Consider the following 20,792-nt stretch of genomic DNA (forward strand, 5'->3'; position numbering starts at 1 on the left):
AGAAGCGGTCCTGAGAAGGGGCCCGTGGCACGCGACCCGGCACAAGGCCTGGCAGAAGCGGGCCTGTCTCGGGCTCTGAGGCCGGCCTCCCCACCCCCCGCGGCACCCTGATGTCATCTCAACGGCCTCTGCGAGGGCCACTTCCTGACGTGGCGTCCGCCCTCCTCCGGGGCTCCTCGGCTGACCCTCTGGCCACACCACCTCCCCGGCGGGAGCCGGGCCAGGCCAGGGGACTGTGTCCCGCCCGCACTCATCCAGGGACGAGGGGACGGGACAGACGCAGTCAGCACCCGCCTCCCACCAGACCCGAGGGCGTCCACAGCTCAGCCTCACCCCAGGAGCCGCGGCGGGGGGCAAACTCACTGCCCACGACCCCGGGCCAGCCGAGCAGCCCTGCCCAGCTCTCCGGCCACAGCTTGGCCCCTCTCGCCTCCTGCCGCCTCTGAGAGCCCCTCCCTCAGGCTCCAGCCCCACCCGGCCCCCTGCAGCGTGCATGGGGTCCCGCGGCCCGGGAAGACCCCTGGCTACACCGGGCCCTGCTCAGTACTGGCTCTGGGAGGGTGCGGGGCGGGCCCTCTGGGTGCACGAGCAGTGCAGGGACAGGGTGGGGGCAGCAGAGGCCTGGCACTATCGCCCCGACCTGCCCAGAGCGACCAGCAGGGACCCTCAGCCCCTCTGGGAGCCTGGGAGGCTGGCTGCAGAGGGCACAGGTGGGCCATGTCTGGGCTGGTCAAGTGCAAAGGGTACGGCTGGGGCAGGAGCGACAGGGTGGCAGCGTGGGTCCACCGGGCCTCACTTGCCCGCTGGGCACTCCCAGGGCACAGGCCAGTCCCCCAGGGGAGCGGCTGTGGGGCGAGGCCTCAGCTGAGTTGGGACCCAAATCACACAGCACTGCAGCCCCAGAACACCAAAGAGGGAGGGGGCTGGGGGCTGCAGGGAGGCCCGGGCTCAGGCCCAGGCCCGAGGCACACGCGGGGCACCTAGAGGGTGGGCAGGGGCTGAAGACTGAGTCGTTTCCAGGGCTGGGGTGGCTCGTGGGCCTCAGCGTGGATGCCGACCCCACCCCAACCAGCCGAGGACCATGAGCCCCACCCATCTCAGGATGTCCCGGGGTCCGGCTTGGATGTAGGTCCCTAAATCCCGAGCGGGACACCACGCTGAGAGCGCGCAGCCCGTGGCCAGCTGTCCCCACGGGGCTGAGACCCCCGGGCAGCCCTGTCCCCTCCACCCCAGCTCTGCTCATCAGCACCGAGGGCCTCTGCCGGGTCTGCTCCCCGCACCAGACGGCACGGACCCCGTGGGACCAGCGGAACAGGCCAGCTGGCTCCGCTGACTGTGGCCTGGGTCCACCCTTCAAGCAGACCACCACCCTCGCCCAACGACGGCGCCCCTGCACCCGGCAGGGCCGCACGCAGCGTCCACCTGCCCGATGCTCTCCAGGCCTGCCACGCGCTGACCTCGATCCTCCGACACTTCCTCTGCAAGCAGGGGTTCTGAACCCCGCACTCTGCCCCCCAGGGACACGGGGCAATGTTTGGAGATGCTTTAATTGTCACAGCTCGGGGACCGACGCTACTGGCATCCAGTGGGTGCCGAGGCCAGGGATGCTGCTGACCCCCCGCAGAGCACAGGCTGCCCCTCCCCCCAGGGAATGATCCAGATTAAAATGTCAGGAGCGCCGGGGCCGGGGAACCTGCTCTATAAACCGAACGCTATCACGATCCCCGATCCAGATAAGACAGCTGAGGCCTTGCGAGATTAAGCCACCAGCACGCCAAACCCGTCCCGTGGGGGCCGGGGCACAGAGCGCACCCCTCCCCGCCGCCGCCACCGCAGAGGCAGGAACGCTTTCCCCGCCCCGCTCTCCCCCTCCCGGCAGCACCCTCCCTCGACATTCCTGTAGCCCGGCCAGGGCAGGGCCTGCCAGCAGTGAGCTCCCAAAGGGCTTTCCAGCCTCCGGGTCGGGTTGTGTTCCCTGGGGCGAGACTGACACCTGAGCCCAAGCCCCGAGGCCAGGCAGACGTCCGCAGTGCCACCCTGACAACCACTCCAGGACGAGCCCAGGGGACGGCAACACTGCCAGCCCCTTACCCCTCTGAGGACAGCGGCCCCAGGACCGGAGACGAGCCTGGTGCCCCCTTTCCTCCAGGACTCGCGCGCTGCAAGCCCCCACTCTGCTCCTGCAAAGTGGAAGGTGCACCAGGGACAGCACAGAGGGGACAGGCCTGGGAGGGGACCTCCCCAGCGACACGCAGCCGTCTAGGCCGGAGCTCGGCCAAGGCGTCCCCTTCTCCCACCGGGGCCTGGTCCCCCCCCCGCCCCAGGGCCACAGTGTGTCTGCACCTCCTGCACCAGGAAGGCCACTGCCCAGCCTCACGGGCAACACGTCCCGGGCAGAGGTCTCACCAGCTAGCTCCTGAGTCCCCTGGGGCGACCCGTGGTCTCAGCCTCGGCCCAGGGCTGCAGGGAGCGGTGCCCACACGCCCAGTCCCCACCCCGGGGAGGCAACGCTGACGCGGTCACCCAGCTCCCCAGGAAGGACGGGTCGTGTTACCAGCCAGGCAGGTGCCACCAGGAACCACCTCAATCCAGAACCACCCGGGGAGGCTCGGCTCCCGCCGAGGCCTGACAAGCCGAGGACGACCTTCCCGCTCCGGAAGCGCTGCTGGTGGGCAGACGGGCCGGCCCGTCCCCCGGGGGCTGCCCAGGCTCGGGGCCCGACGGCACACGCCGTGTCCCACAAAGCAAGCATCGGGCTGCAGGGCCACCGGAGGCCACCCCTTCAAACCCCCCACCCCAGAAGCTCCTGGCCGGGAGTTCCCCAGGAGCAGCACGATGGTGGGAGGCAGAGCACCAAGGCCAGCCGGCCCCGTCAGGCTGGGTCCCACCGCGCACAGCACCAGGCCCAGGGCCTGCATCCTTGACTCAGGCCCAGACATCCTGTGGACATCCAGGAAGGAGGACGCCTGCTCCGGCCACCAGCAGTCAAAGCGGCCCTGAGCGGCCACGCCGACACCCAGCAGGCCCCCTGCCCCTCAGGGCAGAATCCCTGGGGAGAGCAGGACCAGAGAGCGGCCAGCACAGGTTGGGGGTTGCACAGAGCAACTCAGGAAGCAAGGGACAGTCCTGGGATGGGGCCCGACACCAGCCCTGCCCCCCACCAATGATGTGACCCTGTGTCTGTCCCCTTGGGGCCTCCACCCACTTTGACAAGCTGCGGGGCCATCAGCTGCCCCCGCCCCGGTTCGTGTGATTCCCTCCAACTCAGACCCCACGACTGGCCTGGCCATGGAGGAATCAGTGGTCTCAGGCCACGTGGCTGGGCAGAGGGCAGCCGGCCGCCGTCACAGGGAACCGCCCCAAGGGCTGCGGCTGCAGGGAGGGCCTTGGGCCTCCCTCCTGGATGGGCAACCGGGCTCCCGGGCTGGGCACGTGGGTCAGGGCCACAGCGGGCGCTGTGAGCCTGCTGTCCAGGTCCCAGGGATGCCCTTCCTTCCCCAGGCCCGAGGCCTCTGAAGGGACTTCCGCCCCGACAGCCGGCTCCTTTTGTCTCTGGGCAGGACCCCCCCCCCCCGAGGTCTGCCCTCCAGGTCACCCCAGACCTGGGCCGAGTGGGACCCCGACATGGGCCGTGCAATCATGATCCCGTGAGAGAAGCTGGGGTCCCCTACACGGCAGCCCTGCCCACCCTGGCAACTCCCACCCCGCTGTCTCCCCAAGGGCAGGACCTGGGAGCCAGGCCTGTCCCGGCCCGATGTGGAGGCAGTGCCAGACCCCGCCGGGCACGCGCCCCCGTGACTCCCCCCTGGCGCCATACCGTGCTCACCCCACTGAGGATTCTCAGCCGCAGGAAGGACCAGGGGCCCCAGGACCCTCCTGGGGTGTGCTTGCTGCTTATCTTAATAAAAACGACGCTTTATTATTTTCTTAAATGACCAGTATTTTCAAAGTAGAAAATTCAGAGAAGCTAAAGTTAAAAAATTGCAACCCAGAACCCACACCCAGGGGTGACCACCAGGAACCCCTCGGCGTCCACTTTCGGACCATCCCCCACCTGCACGGCCCTGCGTTTTGGCCCCGGTGAGCGTGCGGCCTGCCGTCTGCTGCCAGGGGGCACTGCCTTCCTGTCACACCCCGTCCAGGCTGTACTTGTCCCAAAGTGTCCCCCAGCGTCCTGACCCCGCTCTGCCTCGTGCCATCCTTTCAACAGCGCTGCCTGCTGGAAAGACAGGGCCCTTTGTCCTGGGCCCCCTTTTGTTAAACCAAACCCCATGCCCAACGAGCAGCCCCCAGGGGGCTGGCTCCCACCTTCCCCGTGGTGAGTTTGCCGAGCAATTCCTGGGGAGGTGGTCCCGTGGGGATGGACCCCGGAGTGCCTGGGTGCAGCCAGGGGCCCGGCCAGCTGCCGTGGGGCTGACCCCCTCCCGGGCGACCTCCTGGGGTCTCGGGAAGTGGGAGGCTGCTGCCCAGAGCCTCGAGTCCTCCAAACCCGGCTCAGACCTCAGCCCCACGGTCTCCACTGTCCCTGAGCAAGCACCAAGTCACCCCACCACAGGGCACGGAGAGCCCGCCCCAAAGGACCGCCTGCCCAAAGAGGCTGGAAAGGCCCACGGACACCCCGGGGCGGCCTGACTCGGAGGTGGCGGGCCGTCCGCCAGAGACCTTGATAAGAACACGGAGGTGGGGCCTGTCCTGGGGACGAGGCCAGCCAGGCCCGCAGAGCCCCCAGCCTCGCCCATCCCCCTCGTGCCAAGGGCAGCCAGAACATTCCAGTGCTGCCCGGGAGGTGCCCACGCCCCCGCCAAGCTGCACGCGGGACCTTGGGCCCTGATCCAGGGGACCAGATGGGGGAGGGCAGAAAGCGGCCTCCACCTCTGGGGGCTTCTCGCCCGCCCCATCTCCTGTTTTATCCTCGGCCCGGTGGGGTAGGGACGGGCCTCTCCAGGGACACAGGGGGTCACCCGGTCACCCCAGGGCGCACGGCAGGTCAGGGACAGGCCAGGAGCAGAGCCACGTGTCGGGACTCCCCACTCCGACCACACGCAAACTGGGGCCCCCTGGAATCTGCCCTGATCCCCTCCCTCCCCCCTTCCCCCCCACTCAGCAGCTCGAGGGTCTCAAACCAGGCTGGGACCCTCGCCCCTAGGACCCCACACAGCTGCTGGCCGCGCTCGGCAGAACCCTGGACTCCCGGCCTCCTGCCCGCCCCACCAGGTCCCTCACCACCGCCCGGCCTCCCGGAGCTGTCTGATTCTCAGTGGGGTCACCCTTACCCCCGGGGCACATGGGAGGCGAGCAGGAAGCACCCACAGGACGGCCACGTGCGGTGACGGCGGGGTCTCCAGGGGATGTGGTGGGGCGGGCCATGAGGGCTGCCACCCCAGCTGGAGCCGACACTGCACACGGCTCCGTGTGCACATCCTAGAAACTGAGGCCCTCACTGGGAGCCCGCAGGGCAGGTGCAAGGTCTGCGACAAGACTAGTCAGAGGGAGGAGGTGAGCTGAGACTCAGCACTGGAGACCGCAGCCCGGGCACCAGCCCTGCCAGCCAGCCACGCTCACGCCCACCTCACGCACGGCAGCCGCACAGCCCCAGAGGCAGCATGGCAACCCACCCACACCCCCATTTGCCCAGAATCCAGGCCACAGACGGCTCCCATGGCTTCCCAAACCAATGCCCACAGAGACAGCCTTTGGGTCTGGGACCCCGGAAAGACGGCAGGGCTAGGTCTCCCTGCAGAGGACACTCTGCCACTTCCTAGGTCCTGGGCTTTGGCTAGGTTGGCCCGACAGCCGGTCCACCCAACCACACTGGGGACAAGTGTGGCCAAAGCCACACCGCCTACAGACCGTGTCCAGAACGCCCCTCTCAGGACAGCAGACGGCTGACCGGTATACCTGGTGGGCGCTGGGACCAGCGTGGAACCATCCAGCTACCTGCCCACCCACCCACCTATACAGCCATCCACCCACGCAGCCATCCATCCACGTAGCCATCCATCCACCCACGCAGCCGTCCATCCACGCAGCCATCCATCCACGCAGCCGTCCATCCACCCACGCAGCCGTCCACCCACGCAGCCATCCATCCACGCAGCCGTCCACCCACCCACGCAGCCGTCCACCCACGCAGCCATCCATCCACGTAGCCGTCCATCCACCCATGCAGCCGTCCACCCACGCAGCCATCCATCCACGCAGCCATCCATCCACGCAGCCGTCCACCCACCCACGCAGCCATCCATCCACGCAGCCATCCATCCACCCACGCAGCCATCCATCCACGCAGCTGTCCATCCACCCACGCAGCCATCCATCCACCCACACAGCCATCCACCCATCCACGCAGCCGTCCATCCACGCAGCCGTCCATCCACGCAGCCATCCATCCACACAGCCATCCATCCACCCACGCAGCCATCCACCCACGCAGCCATCCACCCACGCAGCCATCCATCCATCATTCCACTTGTCCATCCACCATCCATCTCTACATCTGTCTGTCCATCCATCCACCCACCCCCCCACCCATCCCTCGGGGGCACCTACTCCACAGTGTGCCCTGCGCTGGCCCAGGGGCCCCAGACCCTCCCCTTATTCCACAGCAACCACAGGCCTCAAATTCCTGAGACTTGGGAAGCTTGGAGTCAGGGGCTGGGAAGCACCACGGAGGAACGGGGCCTCCCTCCGACAGCAGGGTTCCCGTCCACAGGAAGGGGCTCAGGGGCTCAGCCCAGCCAGTGGACGAGGACGGCAAGGACCCCAAACAAGAAGCCAGAACGCCCCATGCCTGGGAGCAAGCGCTCCTCCGAGAGAGACGCCCCTCCCCCCAACTGCAGAGGCAGGACCTCCTATCTCCTCCGTCCCCCATCTTATGGCCGAGGGGCCTCGGTGCGTCAGGGAGCTGGGTCTAACCGGGCTGCCCCGCGGCCCCTGGGACCCCTGAAGCCCCTGTCCCTGCCTGGGAAGGGAAGGAACCACTCAGACCCTGTGGATGAAACATCAGGACGGCACAGCCACAGGCCAGCGACACTCGTGGCAAAAAGGCACGTGTCCCTGAACTAGGTGACTGCAAACAAGGCTTTTTCAATGTGTTTAATCATGACCTAAGGTCATGTCACAACCGATCCCTAAATGCTTCTGATGGACTCTTTCAATCTATACGTTCCCACACCCTCTTTTTTTCTTTTTTTATTTCTTGCGCATTTGTTCACTGAAGAAATCAGGCCTCTTGTCCTGTAGGTCAGGGGGCCCCAAACTTTTTGCCACCAGGGACCGGTTTCATGGAAGACAATTTGTCCACGGACCTGGGGGTGGTGGGGGGGATGTTTCGGGATGATTCAAGCACATGACATTTATCTCACACTTTATTTCTATTATTATTACATTGTGATACATAATGAAATCATTTTACAGCTCACCATCATGCAGAATCAGTGGGAGCCCTTTCACTGCCACTCACTGATAGGGTTTTGATATGAGTCTGCAAGTAACTGTATTATTATTGTCTCCGTGCAAAAAATTCCAGAGGCGCAGGGTGTCTGGCCGCCTCTGCTTTGGAGACCTCAGCAGCCGTGAGACTCAAAGCCGAACCCACGACCCCAGCAGGAGGCCACGGTGACGCTTTAGCCCCAGAGTCGCCTGGTCAGGCATCAGCCGGGATCCCAAAGAGGCATGACCTCACCAGCTGTGTGGTTTCCCTGAGGTGCAGCTGCATGTGGGGAAGCAGGACCCGGGCTGTGTCTTTTCCCTTTACTTGCTGGGGTTCAAAATAACCAGCGGCCTCTCTATTATCCTCCAAAGGCGGCTGCTGGTTTGGCCCACAAATGGATGCAGGGTGCAGCCTGGGATTTAAGCTCCTCGTGAGGCCATCAATCCACTGAGGAGGGCCTTACTCTCGACTTATCGTGATGCAGCCAGTGGGCACGTCCTTCAGCTGACTCCAAGTCCTTGAGACGTGGCCCCAGGGGCCTTGACGCCGCTCCTGCTCTCCCACGTGGCGCGAAGGTCCAGGCTCAGCTTGTATGTTTCCTGCCCCAGACCTGGATGCAGACGTTTCTCCGGGACCCCTGGTTTCCCTCCGGGGAAAGGGCACCTGGGGGGCCACAACCTGGGGGCCAGGGATGCTCATAGCAACAGACCAGCCCTTCTTTCTAGCCCTTTCATGTAAACAGAGAAGCAGTTTTTAAACGAAATCATCGTGAACACATTCTGATGCATCTCACCCAGTGCAGGCGGAAGGGCTTTGCTTCGCATCACCTACGTTTCATCGGCTCTGTTCTGTGCTGGACATCCCAGCTCTCGGCGACACCAACAGAACTCTTCAGTGGCCTCACCCCATGATGCCCATGCCAAGGGCCTTAGCATAATAAAACAAATACCGTCACAACCGTGACACCATGACCTAAAACAGCGCACACGCACACACCCAGCTCCATTCGTTCTGAACCCACCGGCAACAGGTCCCCCGAAATAAGATCTTTCTGGGGATTGTTCCACCCCAGTGCAAACTTAGGGTCATCTGTTTCATTTCGGTTTTGAAGGACTTCTTTTTCTCGTTAAGATTTATTTAGGGATTTAGGAGATCAGGGGTTGCTTTTATATTTAAAGTTATGGGAACTATTTACAAGGTTCCAAAGTCAAATCTATAAAACCATCTAATCATCCTCAGAGACATTTGGGTTCTGTCATGTCCCCCCACCCAGAGGTAACTTTTTATAAGTTTCGGTTTATCCTTCCACTGCTTTTGTTTCTTAATATAAAGTAAGTATATCTATATTAGTGTACCCTTTTATTAGAGGAGGAGAAGCTTGTTATACTTTTATCCACTGTGTGTGTGCGGTGGGTTTTTTCCCACGTAAAAATATTTCCTGGTAATCACTCCACAAAAGCACGTGGAGACTGCACTGTCCCTTTCCCACACCTGCACAATATTCTGCACGCAGCGCATTCAACCTGCTTCCTACAGGCTGGCATCTGAGTTCTCCATCTGGCGCTTTTACAAAGAACGCTTTAACAATCAGCCTTGCCACAGGCATACTTTCCCCTTTTTTTTTTTTGCCGATATCTTCAAGATAGGTCCCTGGAAGTGGGATTGCTGGGCCCGAGGGTACGGGCATGCATAACTGTGCCAGATGTTGCCAAATCCTGCTCCCCACAGATTCTACCATTTTGCAGACCCTCCAGCAACATGACCGCTGCTTCCCAGAGCCTTGGCGGCCGCCAGCGACATATGTCTATAAAGGCTTCTGGATTTCTGCCAGCCTGGGGGGACCTCAGCGAAGCCCGTGTCTGCGCGTCTCTGACAGCGAGTTGGGTTGGCATCTTCTCACACGTTTAAGGGCAACCCCACCAGCCACTTTTCCTGTGAACTCTCTGCTCACATCTCTTGCTTGTCTTCTGTGGGGTCACTGGGTTTTTTCTTCTCTATTTTCAGAAACGCTTCCTATCTTAGAGCTATTAACCTGGCGCCTGTGCCACAGTCTCTCCCCCGGATTTTCACCGGTCTCTTTACTGCTCACCGGGTGGTGGTATCACGCACAAACCACTTCTTTCTCATACAGCCTCTTCCTTAATGCACTGGCTTTTGAGTCACAGAGAAGCCTCCCCACCCTCGCCCTCGCACTGTAGAGGGCTCCCCGAGTCTCCTTGCAGTACTTGAGTGGTTTTCCGACCACTTGGGGTCCATCCCAGTGTGCTGTGCAAGGAGCGGGTCCAGCCTCACCTGTTCTTCCTGAAGCAACACCTATTAGAAACCCCCCAACTTTTCCCCGTTGGTTGAAGATGCTGCCTGTATTTTTGGCTAAACATTCATTCGCAGTTGAGTCTATACATGGATTTTTTTATTCTGTTCTATTGCTTGTCTACATGCCAGTGCCACAGTGCTTTTACTACCCAAGCTTTGTTTTATAACATTTTGAGCCGTCCCAGCCAAGAACGCGGAGGCAACTTTTGCGAGAGAACAGCTGCGGATGTCTTGGAACAGAAATCCAAACCACGTGACGCATCAAGCTGACACGTTCCAAGCACGTGGTTCCGGGGCTGCTCAGGCACCACCTGAAGCTCTTCTGGGTGCCCCGGGGTCCCCCAGCTGCTCCCTCTGCCGGGTGGGGCCCTCTGGGAGGCAGGGGCCTGTCCCTCTGGGTCAGGGCTCCTTCTGCGGGCCCCTCCCAGACGGAAGGGTTACGATCAGCCTGGCAGTGAAGGAGGCAGCCCCTGGCCCAGACCGGGGTGGGTGAAGTGGGGGTCCCAGCATGGCCGGGCATCTCCACACGGAGAAGCGTTCCAGGGCTGAACAGACTCGGGGGCAAGGTGAGGACTCTGGGCTCCTTCTTCTGACTTTCTCTAGATCTCTGCATGGCAGCAAACTCGGCAGGAGAATGTGGAGGAACTGCCCAAGGGCATGGTTTTGAGAGGAAGCAGAGAAGGGAGCCCACCCTTGCGAGACACAGAGGGGACGCCCACAGCCCCTGCTCCCCAGTGAGCTGGCACCCGGTGGGTGGGGGCAGCCGGGAGGGTGCCCGTGGTGAGAGGCAGGCATGAGGCCAGCGTTTCGGGAAGTCTGAAGGGTGTGGCCGTCGGGCGCTTCATGGATGCGGCGGAGGGAGCCTCTGCGGGGGGGATAAGGGCCAATGGGCACACACCAGGCACGACACCCGGAACATCAGCGTCGTAAGACATCCAGGCAGAAGCGGGGCAGCTTTCCGGGGGTGGCACGAGCCAGGTGGCTGGGCCTGCTTCCCCACCCCCAAGTCACTGAGTAGAGAAGGGGAGCGGGGAGCAGGCCCAGAGCCCGAGAGTGGGCGGGGCGGGCCCTGGCGTCCGCTGCCCCAGCCCCTGCAAGGCGGAACGGCACCTGCAGATCGGGGGGTGCTCGGAGAGCCCTGCTCTGACAGGTGGAGGCAACACCCCCCATGGAGCGCCTGGGACCAGGGCTCGGTCCTCCTGTGCTCAGAGCCCGCCCCAGGCAACGGCAGTGCCCCCTCCCTGGGCCACGCATCCATCCTTCAGTGGGGACCACGCTCTGCACGGGGGTTCAGGCGCCTGCTCAGGACACACTCCTTTTGCAGGTTCTTCACCCGGGCAGTGAGGATCTGCCCCCCCAACCCCGGCCAGGGCTACTGTGAAGATGGAGAAGTTCTGGGGGAAAGGGCTCCGAAAAGCCCCCGCCCTCAAACACACAGGGGCCTACAGCACTCTCCCGTAGCCATGGGAGGGTCCCAGCGGCCTCTGCCCACCACTTTCTGAGCTCACCCGCCGCTCAAGCTCAGGAATGTCACTGGATAAAAATACCCACAGACGATGTCATCAGGCCCAGCCTGCCTGTGGGGCTCGGAGCTGCCGGGCAGCAGGCTGACCGCCACGGCCCAGGCTCAGGGCAGGGGGTTAGGGGGTGCCCTGGGCTACCAAGGCCGGACACCAGGTGACCCTGTCCCGAGCGCCTATCCTTGCTAGGTACAGGCTGGCCCTGCCCACCCACTCGGACCCTCTAACGCCCAAGAGCGCTGAGACCAGCACACACTAATACCCCACACAGCACCAGAGTGGCTGAGCCACCATGGGGGCTCCGAGCACCAGGTCAAGGGGGTGGCAAAGACAGAAGGCATGGCTCTGCCTGGGGCAACATGGGAAGGCTTCCTGGAGGAGGAGGTCTCCGAGCTGAGCCTCAGCCTGTGGTTCTGGCAGCAGGGCTTTAGGGCAGAGGCCTAAAGCAGCCAGATCAAAGCCCTCCAAAGGCTAGACACCCACCCACAGGGTAGCAGCCCCAGGAGTGGAGAGCCAGTGCCCCAGCCATGCTGGCACGTCCAGGGACGCCCTCTCTGGGCTCACGTACTGCCCTCAGGAGGCAGCTTCCTCCTCCCTTCCGACTCCCCCGACAAATGGTGGCATCCTCTCCTCACGTGGCCAAGCCACCCCAGGGTCAGCATTACAACCCCTGCCCAGGGTGGGAGGGAGTCACGTGAACAAGGAGCCATCAGGCCTACCTGGATTCTGGCCCCACCATCGGAAGGAGCGACAGGCTTCAGAGGCGGGCAGCCTGGAGCATGCCCAGCTGTGTGGCCATGGGCACGTCACCTCCCCTCTCTGGGCCCAGGATTTGCACACAGCAGCGGCCCGTCCCTCTCCGTCTCCCACCAGGGCCTGGGGGAGAGCCAGGCTGCCCCTCTGCCCCAGTACCCTCACCCCAGCCAGTGCCCACGTGGGCTCAGAGGAGGGACCTGGGGTCACCTGGCCAGGAAGCAGAAGACAAACCATCGCGAGGCCAAGTCCCATCACACTGTCAGAAGCCGTGTGTAAAAATGGCACATGGCGTCACAGGTGGTCATCCTGCCCGACAGCAGAGCTGGGGCCCCACCCCTTGCCAACCATCACCCCGCCTTCCGTGAGATGTGGGGCTGTCCCAGCACTTGGGGAACCTCTGGAGGGAAACTCACGGCCCTCTCTGCCCTCCAGGAGGGAGTGCAGACAGTCACCCAACCTGCCCCGGGGACCCCGGGCCGCCTCCAAGCTCTGCCCCTTGCTCCAAGGTGCCTCCCCAGGGAGAGTGAAGCCGGCCCGCTGGACCCTCCCTCCAGGCCTGGGTCCGCAGAGTCCGAGGTGAAGGGTCCAGGTGACGGAGCTCGTCCTCATTCTCCCCCCAGCAGCACAGCCCAGGCACCAACCAGCACACGTGAGCGTCCGTGGCGTTTCCCAGCAGCAACTGCACCCTTCGTCTGGCCTCGGGTTCATGGCCCCCGCCCCTCCAGGCCCAGCACCTTCTCCCCGCACACAGGCGTCCTTGGACACCGTCTCCACCTCACAGGAGCCACACGTGACACCGTCCCAGCCCATCCATCTCACCCATGGGCAGGACCTTGAGCCACGAGAAATGCCACACGAGCTGAAAGCTGGTTTAGAACATCGGTCTGAGAAGGGCCTCAAAGTTCACCTGGGTCCACGGCCCAGACCAGGAGGCAGGGAGGGCTCAGCGCAGGGCCCCCGTCAGCAGCACCGCCCCACTCAGCGCACAGCACCGGGAGCTGGTGAGAAACCAGGACCCGGGCTCCCGACCTGCCGGACACACCTGCCTTTCAGCTGCATCCCCAGGACACAGTGGCCTGCAAAGCCCCGTTCACACCAGAAGAGCCAACCTGGGAACCGGCTGTGCAGGAGGAGGACGATCCCGAGCCCCTGACACCTTTAGAAGCCGGGGCATCGGAATCGGACACCCCGGGTGGAGCCGGGACCCCCCGGTGGGCGCGGTGCTCCAGGCCGGTCTCGGCTGCTCCCGTGTCTGCCTCCCCGGGACGAAGCCCCCGCCCCAGCCCCACGAGACCCTGCTGCAGGAAGGTCCCAGGGCGTGGGGACTGTGCGTGCAAATGGGCCCCTCCCACCCCTCCAGCCCTGGGTACCCCCACGCGTGCAAGCGGAGGCCACGGGCACCGAGCCCAAGGGGAGCCGACGATTCAGAACCAGGCACGGGCGAGCATCCCCTCCCACCTGAGCAAGCCTGCCGGCAGGTGCCACCACCCACCGAGCCTGCCACAGAGGAGGGGATGCGGACTCAGGGAGGTGGCCCAGCCACGGGGCAACCCTGGGGCACGAAGCCTGGACGCCGCCCAGGGCCGAGCTCCCGCACAGCCTGGCCCACTCCGCATCCTGCGCCAGGCGGCCTCCAGGCCCCAGACCTCGGCGCTCGCTGGGCGTGCCTTCCAGCCCAGGGGCTACCACCCCCTGGACCATCCCTCCCCTCCCACCACCTCCCTTGGAGCCTCAAGGTCTCCCGGGCCCCCTCCTCCCCAGCTGGTGGCCCCGGCGTAAGGGACACCTGTGGTCCCCCAACCAGGGCCAGACCACGATGAGGCACTCAACATACAGAGGGCAGTGGGTCCAGAAACAGCAGGCTGGGTCTGGGGTGGCAGTGAGGGGTCTCTAGACAGCCAAGGGGAGACCAGAGGACCAGGCCCTGGAGAAAGTGACACAAGGAGAAGCACCAGAAGCGATTCCCCCAGCTTTACTGGGAACTGGGGGCTAAGAACTCCCTGGAGGCGTCTCAAAGGGGATGGTGGGGGGCTTCCCTGGTGGCGCAGTGGTTGAGAATCTGCCTGCCAATGCAGGGGACACGGGTTCGAGCGCTGGTCTGGGAAGATCCCACATGCTGCGGGGCAACTAGGTCCGTGAGCCACAACTACTGAGCCTGCGCGTCTGGAGCTTGTGCTCCGCAACAAGAGAGGCTGCGATAGTGAGAGGCCCGTGCACCGCGATGAAGAGTGGCCCCCACTTGCCGCAACTAGAGAAAGCCCTCGCACAGAAACGAAGACCCAACACAGCCATAAATAAATAAATAAATAAATAATTTTTTAAAAAAAAAGGGGGGATGGTGGGGAGACCAGAGAGCCCGTCCCCCTCCGCCCCTGCCCTCCACCTTCCTTGACCAGCTCCCCTTCTGGGCGGGTCTGCCTGGGGTAGGACGGGCACCAGGGGCCAGGGTGGGGGGATGCGACCAGGGAACTGGCCTCCACTTCCAGAAAGGCGGGCGGGCTCGGCCCAACAAACCGCCAGGGAACGCTGCCAGCGCCATCAATTATTAACACCTGCTCTGAAGGTGCCGCCAAAGCCACCGGAAAGTTCTCGGGAACCTGGGAAAGGCAGGGTGGCGGGAGGGCAGGGACAGGACGCACTCCTGGGCCCTCCCCCAAACCTCCCCTTAGCCCCCCCACAATCTCCAAGCTTCTCCCAACCGGCGGGGATGCTGACGGAGGGGGCGAGGGGCACCTGTCCCCACATGAGGAAACTGAGGCACGGGGGCTTCTCCCAGGCTGCGTGGGTGGGAGCAGCTGGAAGAAGACAGGAGTCTGCACGTGTCACCCTGCAGCTCCCGAGAGGTCAGGGGGAGGAGGGGGAGAGAAGAGAGAGGGAGAAGGAGGAAGGAGGGGGTCCCTCCGGGCTCCTGTGACTTGAAGCCCCCCGCCTGGCAGGAGGGACGCGGAAGCTGGGGGCAGCCTCCATCCTGGCCTCTACAGACAGAGGCTGTGGAGGCCCAGCCCAGCAGCCAGGGCGCGCTGCTACGGGGCCCCCGGGCCCCAGTCCAGTCCAGGCATCTCCCCAACCAGACAACCCCGGCCAAGGCCCATCAGCATGGAGGCCAGGCCTCCCTCGCCCTCAGCCAGAGTGGGAGCCGCTGCACGGTGGGGATGTGAAGAGCCTCAGATGAGGACTGGGGGCCAGGGGCAGTGCCGGGCGGGAGGGCAGCCTCCTGCCCCCTGACCCCGGCAGACGGGGCAGGCGGCCACGCACAGGAAGGGCCGCTCTCCTCTTGGCCAGAGCAGGGGTTCCCCGACCAGGAGGGGGACAGGATATCCTGGCCTGCTTCCCCAGCTGCGCCTGGGAGAGTGTGCCCAGCCCTGCAGGGCCCGCAGGACAGCGGCTCCCACACCCACCCAGGCCCCAGCCCTTCAAGGCCGGGCTCATCCTTCCCAGGCCGGAAACCGAGCTCAGCCTGGGTCGTGACAATCAGCCGGCACGTTTCACCATCTGCCTCACCAAGGACAGAGCTCTCTCTCTGCTACCATCTCGGACGCTTCTCAGAACAACGCCGGGGCCAGAGTGGGCACCGTCCACCCCTTTTCTCAGCGCTGCGGCCAGGCTCTGGCCACTCAGCCCCAGGTTGCTCCTGCAATCCCAGCTTGAGCCCAGGTCCCCTGGAGACACTGGCCAATTCAGAGAGTGTCCGGGGCCCTGCCAACCTCCTGGAGGTGAGGGGGCACCTTCCCGGGCCCCAGGGAAGCCATGTCCCCTGCCTAGCCAAGGTCCACCTGCAGACCTACCCTACACGGAGGACTGCGGCACACCTCTTACAGATGGGGACGAGAGAGGGAAAAGACTGACCCAAGGTCACCAAGTCACCCTTAGAGGGCCCCCATTCCCAGCTCCTCCCCCTGAGGGGAAGCCACTCGGCTACTGTCCCCAGAAGCCACCCCTGCCCTACAGCTCCTGGGGAGGCTGGGCAAGGCAGACTGCTGAGCAACTTCCGAGAGCTAAACAATCAGAATCAGGAAGAAAACACAAGTGTAAGCAGAGACTTCCTCTGGGGAGCAGCAAGCCTTCTTCCTCCACAAGGCACTGCAGCCGCCGGGGGCCTGGGCAACGCGTGCACCCTCGGGCCTGCCACCCCAGGACGCGAACCAGTGGGGTGTCTGCAGGCCCCTCACCTTGGCAGCCCTAGGGGTGAGGAGGCACTGCTGCACCGCCTGGCGATTCTCTGCCCAGAGCTGGCACATAGGGCTCCAGGACAGAGAGGCGGCTGGGCAGGGTCTGCTCCAGGACCGGCTGTGGGGTCTGTCCCGCCCCTGGCCACCTCCGGGAGCTTGGGGTCCAGCAGGTGAGGGCTGAGGGGCAGGCAGCCCACGTGCACAGCAGCGCCCACGAGCCAGCTGTTGGCTGGGTGCTCAAGCAGCCGGCGTCAGACCAGGGCAGGATGCCTCAGGGTCAGTGCGCACAAACATTCCCCCAAACCCCAAGACAAGCCGCTGCCGCTGCAGCCGCGGGCAAGACCGCCCTCTCCCGCAGACCAGCCACGGCCACGGCTAAGCTCCCTCCGACACCTCGGCAGGCGGGGGCTGGGGGTGGGGGGAAGAGGCTTGAGGACACTGTCCTCACCACTTGCCCTCCTGCTCTGGAAGGCCTGCCCCTCCGCAGGGAGGGCAGCAACCCTAGTACCACCTGCGCTCAGAGGAGCAAAGGTGAGGAACCAAGGTCACGCCGCCCCACCTCACCACACCTGCTGAGACCGTGCTCCAAGCCAGCCCCTCTGCTCCCTGGGCTCCGGTGGTGGCTACCGGAGTGGGACAAAAGAGGGCCCTGGACACCCCCCAGGTGTCCAGCCAGGTCTCTCCCAGCCCCAAGCCCGCCAAGGGGGCAGGGACGAGCACCTGCCGCTACCAACGCGAAGCCAGAGGGCGGTCACCCGCGCAGCCCCCAGAGCAGCCTCCGAGGTCAGCGCGGGGATGGCCAAGCCGAGGCTCACAGGCCAGAGGCCGGCCCCACACCAGGAGGCCACTGGCCAGGCAGCGGGGAAGCAGGGCCGCGAGCGGTGGGGGAGGGCTCCACGTGGCCCTGTCCCAGCGCGCCCTGCCCTGCCCCACACAGGCACGCGCGGCGGCGGCTGGCATCAGAACCACCTGGGAAGCAGTGGGGCCAGGTGCTGCCGATAGGGCGCTGCTTTCGCCTGGCGCACAGCTTCCTCTGATCGACCAATGGAATCAGGGGCCCGACCTCTCTCCTCCCCGCCACCCTGTGTCCCCTCCAGGCTCCTCTGCTTCAACCCAGGGTTTCCAGAGCCTGGCTGGGTTCTTGCGGGGCCGTGGGCACTCCTCACGGCCATGCTGACACCTCAGGCTACACCACAAGGCCTGCCGCCCTGCTCAGCTCGCCCAGGAGACGCCCCACAGGGCCCGCCTGGGCCGGGGAGGGTCTGAGATGTTGCTGCACCAGCGGGGGCACCAGGCCCTGCCCTCTCTTGCCTCCCAGCCCCGCCCGGGGAACTCTCTCCCCTGCCCCCGTCCTCTCGCGGAAGGATTAACACCTGGACCGTCCCTCCAGGGAGGAGCGGGCCAGCTTGGGCAGGGCACTCCTCCCAGCTGGCTCCCCCACTCATGCCTGGGCAGCGCCAGCGGGGAGCTTCCCACCCCCACGGGGTCAGACCCACACGTCCGTGAACTTCAACAGACAAGCTCTCCGCTGCTTGTTTCTCCCACTAACCCCTTCCTTCCCTCCCGGCTGATCCGAGTCGCAGCTCCGACCAGGTTCGGGCGGCAGCAGGTGGCACAGGGGCAGCGCTCCCCCTACGCCCTCCCCGGCCCCGCGGAAAGCTCGCAGTCCCGGCCGGCGGCGATACTCACACGGCAAAGTGGTAGACGAAGCACTTCCAGCCGGTGGGGCGCTCCAGGAAGTTGTAGACGCGGCCCTGGATGTGAGTGCGCGCCAGCAGCGGGCGGCGCGCGCTGTAGATGGAGACGCGCGGGTCGAGGCTCACCGGCGGCCGCGGGCCAAGGTCGGCGGCGGCGGGGGGCGCGGCGGGCGCGGCGGGGGACGCGGGCCCCGGGGCGCCGGGAGCAGCGATGGGCGCGTAGAGCGCGCCGCCCGCCGGGCCGCCCTCGGCCAACTCCAGCGAGAAGGGGCACTTCTTGGCCAGGCCCGCGCTGCCCCGCCGGGCGCCCGGCAGGCGGCCCCCGCCCCAGCGCTTTCTCTCGGCCCTGGGAGGAGAGGTGGCCGCGGCCATGGCCAGGCAGGGCCCGCGGGGGCCGGCCGGGCGGCGGCACGAGGAGCTGCGGCGAAGTCGGCCGCCGGGGCGCAGTGCGGGCGGCCGCTGCTGCCAGCCGGGCCGCCGGGCCGCTGCCCGCCCCGCCAGGGCGTGGGGGGCGGGGCCGGGAGGGGGCGGCGGCCGCGGGCGGGTCCCGGGGGTTGGCGAGCCCCGCCCCGGGCCGCACGCCCCGCCCCCAACCAACGTTGGCGCACGGGGCGCCGGAGGCCGATCCCCGACTGCGCTCACCTGCTTGGTCGGTCCCTCCCCCGTCTCGCCCACCTGTTGGGTCCGCCCCTTTAGCCTTCACCTTCTTGGCCCCGCCCGCCCCATCTGCTCGGTCCGCCCCATTCCGCGCTCCTCGCTCCGCCCCGCCTGCGCCCACGTGCTTGCCCTCCCCAAGCCCATCTGCTAGGCCTGCAAAAAGCCCCCAGCCCAGTCAGGAAGGAAGGCGCGGGGTCAGCAGGTGCAGGGACCACGAACTGCCCGGGCAGGAGGACGGGGTGGGGCGCAGACAGCCGCTTCACCCGCTCTGAGTCACTCAGAAGAGGGTGGGAGTGAAGCGGGAAGGAGGGGCACGTCAGGAGGATGGCGGTTAGCCCCGCGAACAATCCGAGCGCCCCCTGGGTGCCCGAGCGCCCGAGCGAGCGCGCGTGCTGCGGGCAGAGAATGTGGTCGGGTTGGTGCCCATAGGGCCGTTGGACTCTGGAGGCCAGACAGGGCCATCGGGGCCATCGTCGGTCAGGGAGGGCCCAATGGGGAGCCGTGTGCGTGGGTAGGATGCGGGGGCTCCTGGAGGCGATGCCTCGGGGGTCTGGAGAGGGGCACGGCAGGAGGGGCTGCCTGGGCAGGTCAGGGGAGAGGTGTTAGAGAATGGAGTCCTTCTCCTCCTCGCCCTCTGCACAGGGCTGCTGCTGTGTCCCGTAGGTTTCCCTGGGTGGGGGTGACGTAGAGGTGGGTGACAGGGTCAGAAGGATTGCACGGGTTCCCTACCCTGCACTGGCATTTGGGTCCCTGCACAACGACCTGACATCAGGGTGGAGAAAGGGTGTCGAGCAGAAAAAAACTGGCCTCTCTCAGGACATTGCCCCGGGCAGGGGTATAACTGCCTGCCACATCAGGGACCCATAGCCTAGGAGACACGTCCCAGGTCTTGACTGAGCACCCTGGGCTGATTTATTTCACATACTCCCTCATCAGAAAGTCAGCTCTTGGGGCTTCCCTGGTGGTGCAGTGGTTGAGAATCCGCCTGCCAATGCAGGGGACACGGGTTCGAGCCCTGGTCTGGGAAGATCCCACATGCCGCGGAGCAGCTGGGCCCGTGAGCCACAACTGCTGAGCCTGCGCGTCTGGAGCCTGTGCTCCGCAACAAGAGAGGCCGCGATAGTGAGAGGCCCGCGCACCGCGATGAAGAGTGGCCCCCGCTTGCCGCAACTGGAGAAAACCCTCGCACAGAAACGAAGACCCAACACAGCCAAAAATAAATAAATAAATTTTAAAAAGAAAAGATGGACTACTATCTTTAAAAAAAAAAAAAAAGTCAGCTCTTGTTGTTGGACCGAGTGCAGCTCGGCCCTTCACCCCTGACTCCCCACACCTCGGATGGCGCCTGTACAGAGCCGGCACAGTTGGTATGTGCAGAAAGAATGAATGAAGTGGGTCCCAACCTGTGCCAGGCACCGTGGAGACTCAGGGCAGCTGAGACAATGGAACCTTGCTGGGAAGCGCATCACTTAGGATACAAATGGGCAGAAAGCCAGAAGAAGGCGGGGAGTCCGCCTCCGCAGGGCCTGGGGGACAGCCAGGGCACCTGCAGGCATTCAGTCAATACTTTCTGAATGAAGGCATGCGTGAATGAAGTGTCGGCACATCCACACCCCAGTCAGCAGGAGGAAAGTAGTGCCAACGCACAACTGGAGAGTCAAAGAGAAAGAAGAAAAGCGTTGATCCGTCTTGCACACAACACACAGGAATAAATTTCGACTGGATCAGAGGCTTCAATGTAAACGCTGAAATGAAGCCATGTAGGTTCTACAAGAAAGTATGGGTGAGTTTCTCAACAAACCCTAGGTAGGGAAAACATCTCCAGCTGCGGCTGAAATCCAGAGACAATAGCTGAAATCAACAAAACAGACAAGTGACAAACTGGAACAAGAATTTGCAATTTATAGTACGGGCAAAGGATTAATAGCACTGGTACATAAAGAACATCTAAAACTGAGAAGAAAATGATAGACGACCCTGTGGACGAGCGGGCGAAAGGCATGAACAGCTCACGGGAAAAGGGATTCATGATCTTTACACTTATGAAAAAATGCTCAACAAGAAAAAGGCAAATTTGAAAGTACACTGAGAGACCATTGCTCACCTATCTGATTGGCGAAAATCCAGACGTTGGACCGCAGTTTCCGTGGGCAGGGCCGAGGGAAAGCAGGTGTTCCTGGCACGTCGTCAGTGGGGAGGGGATCCTGGTGGCATTAGGAAGAGCACTCGTATCATTTAGCCTGGCTAG

The 20,792-nt window shown here is 64.2% G+C and overlaps 1 protein-coding gene across 1 annotated transcript in view; it reads right to left on the reverse strand.

Moving 5' to 3' along the window:
* The window catches only part of KCNQ1 (potassium voltage-gated channel subfamily Q member 1), a 350,619-nt gene extending 332,295 nt beyond the window's left edge, over positions 1-18,324 (reverse strand). The window contains exon 1 of the mRNA XM_036861606.1: positions 17,880-18,324. Within this exon, the coding sequence (XP_036717501.1) occupies positions 17,880-18,259 (380 nt within the window). The 5' untranslated portion in view covers positions 18,260-18,324. The remainder of the gene's footprint in view (positions 1-17,879) is intronic.
* Positions 18,325-20,792: the final 2,468 nt, after the last annotated feature.

This window comes from Balaenoptera musculus, chromosome 8 (assembly GCF_009873245.2).
Source record: "Balaenoptera musculus isolate JJ_BM4_2016_0621 chromosome 8, mBalMus1.pri.v3, whole genome shotgun sequence".
Taxonomy (NCBI): Eukaryota; Metazoa; Chordata; class Mammalia; order Artiodactyla; family Balaenopteridae; genus Balaenoptera; species Balaenoptera musculus.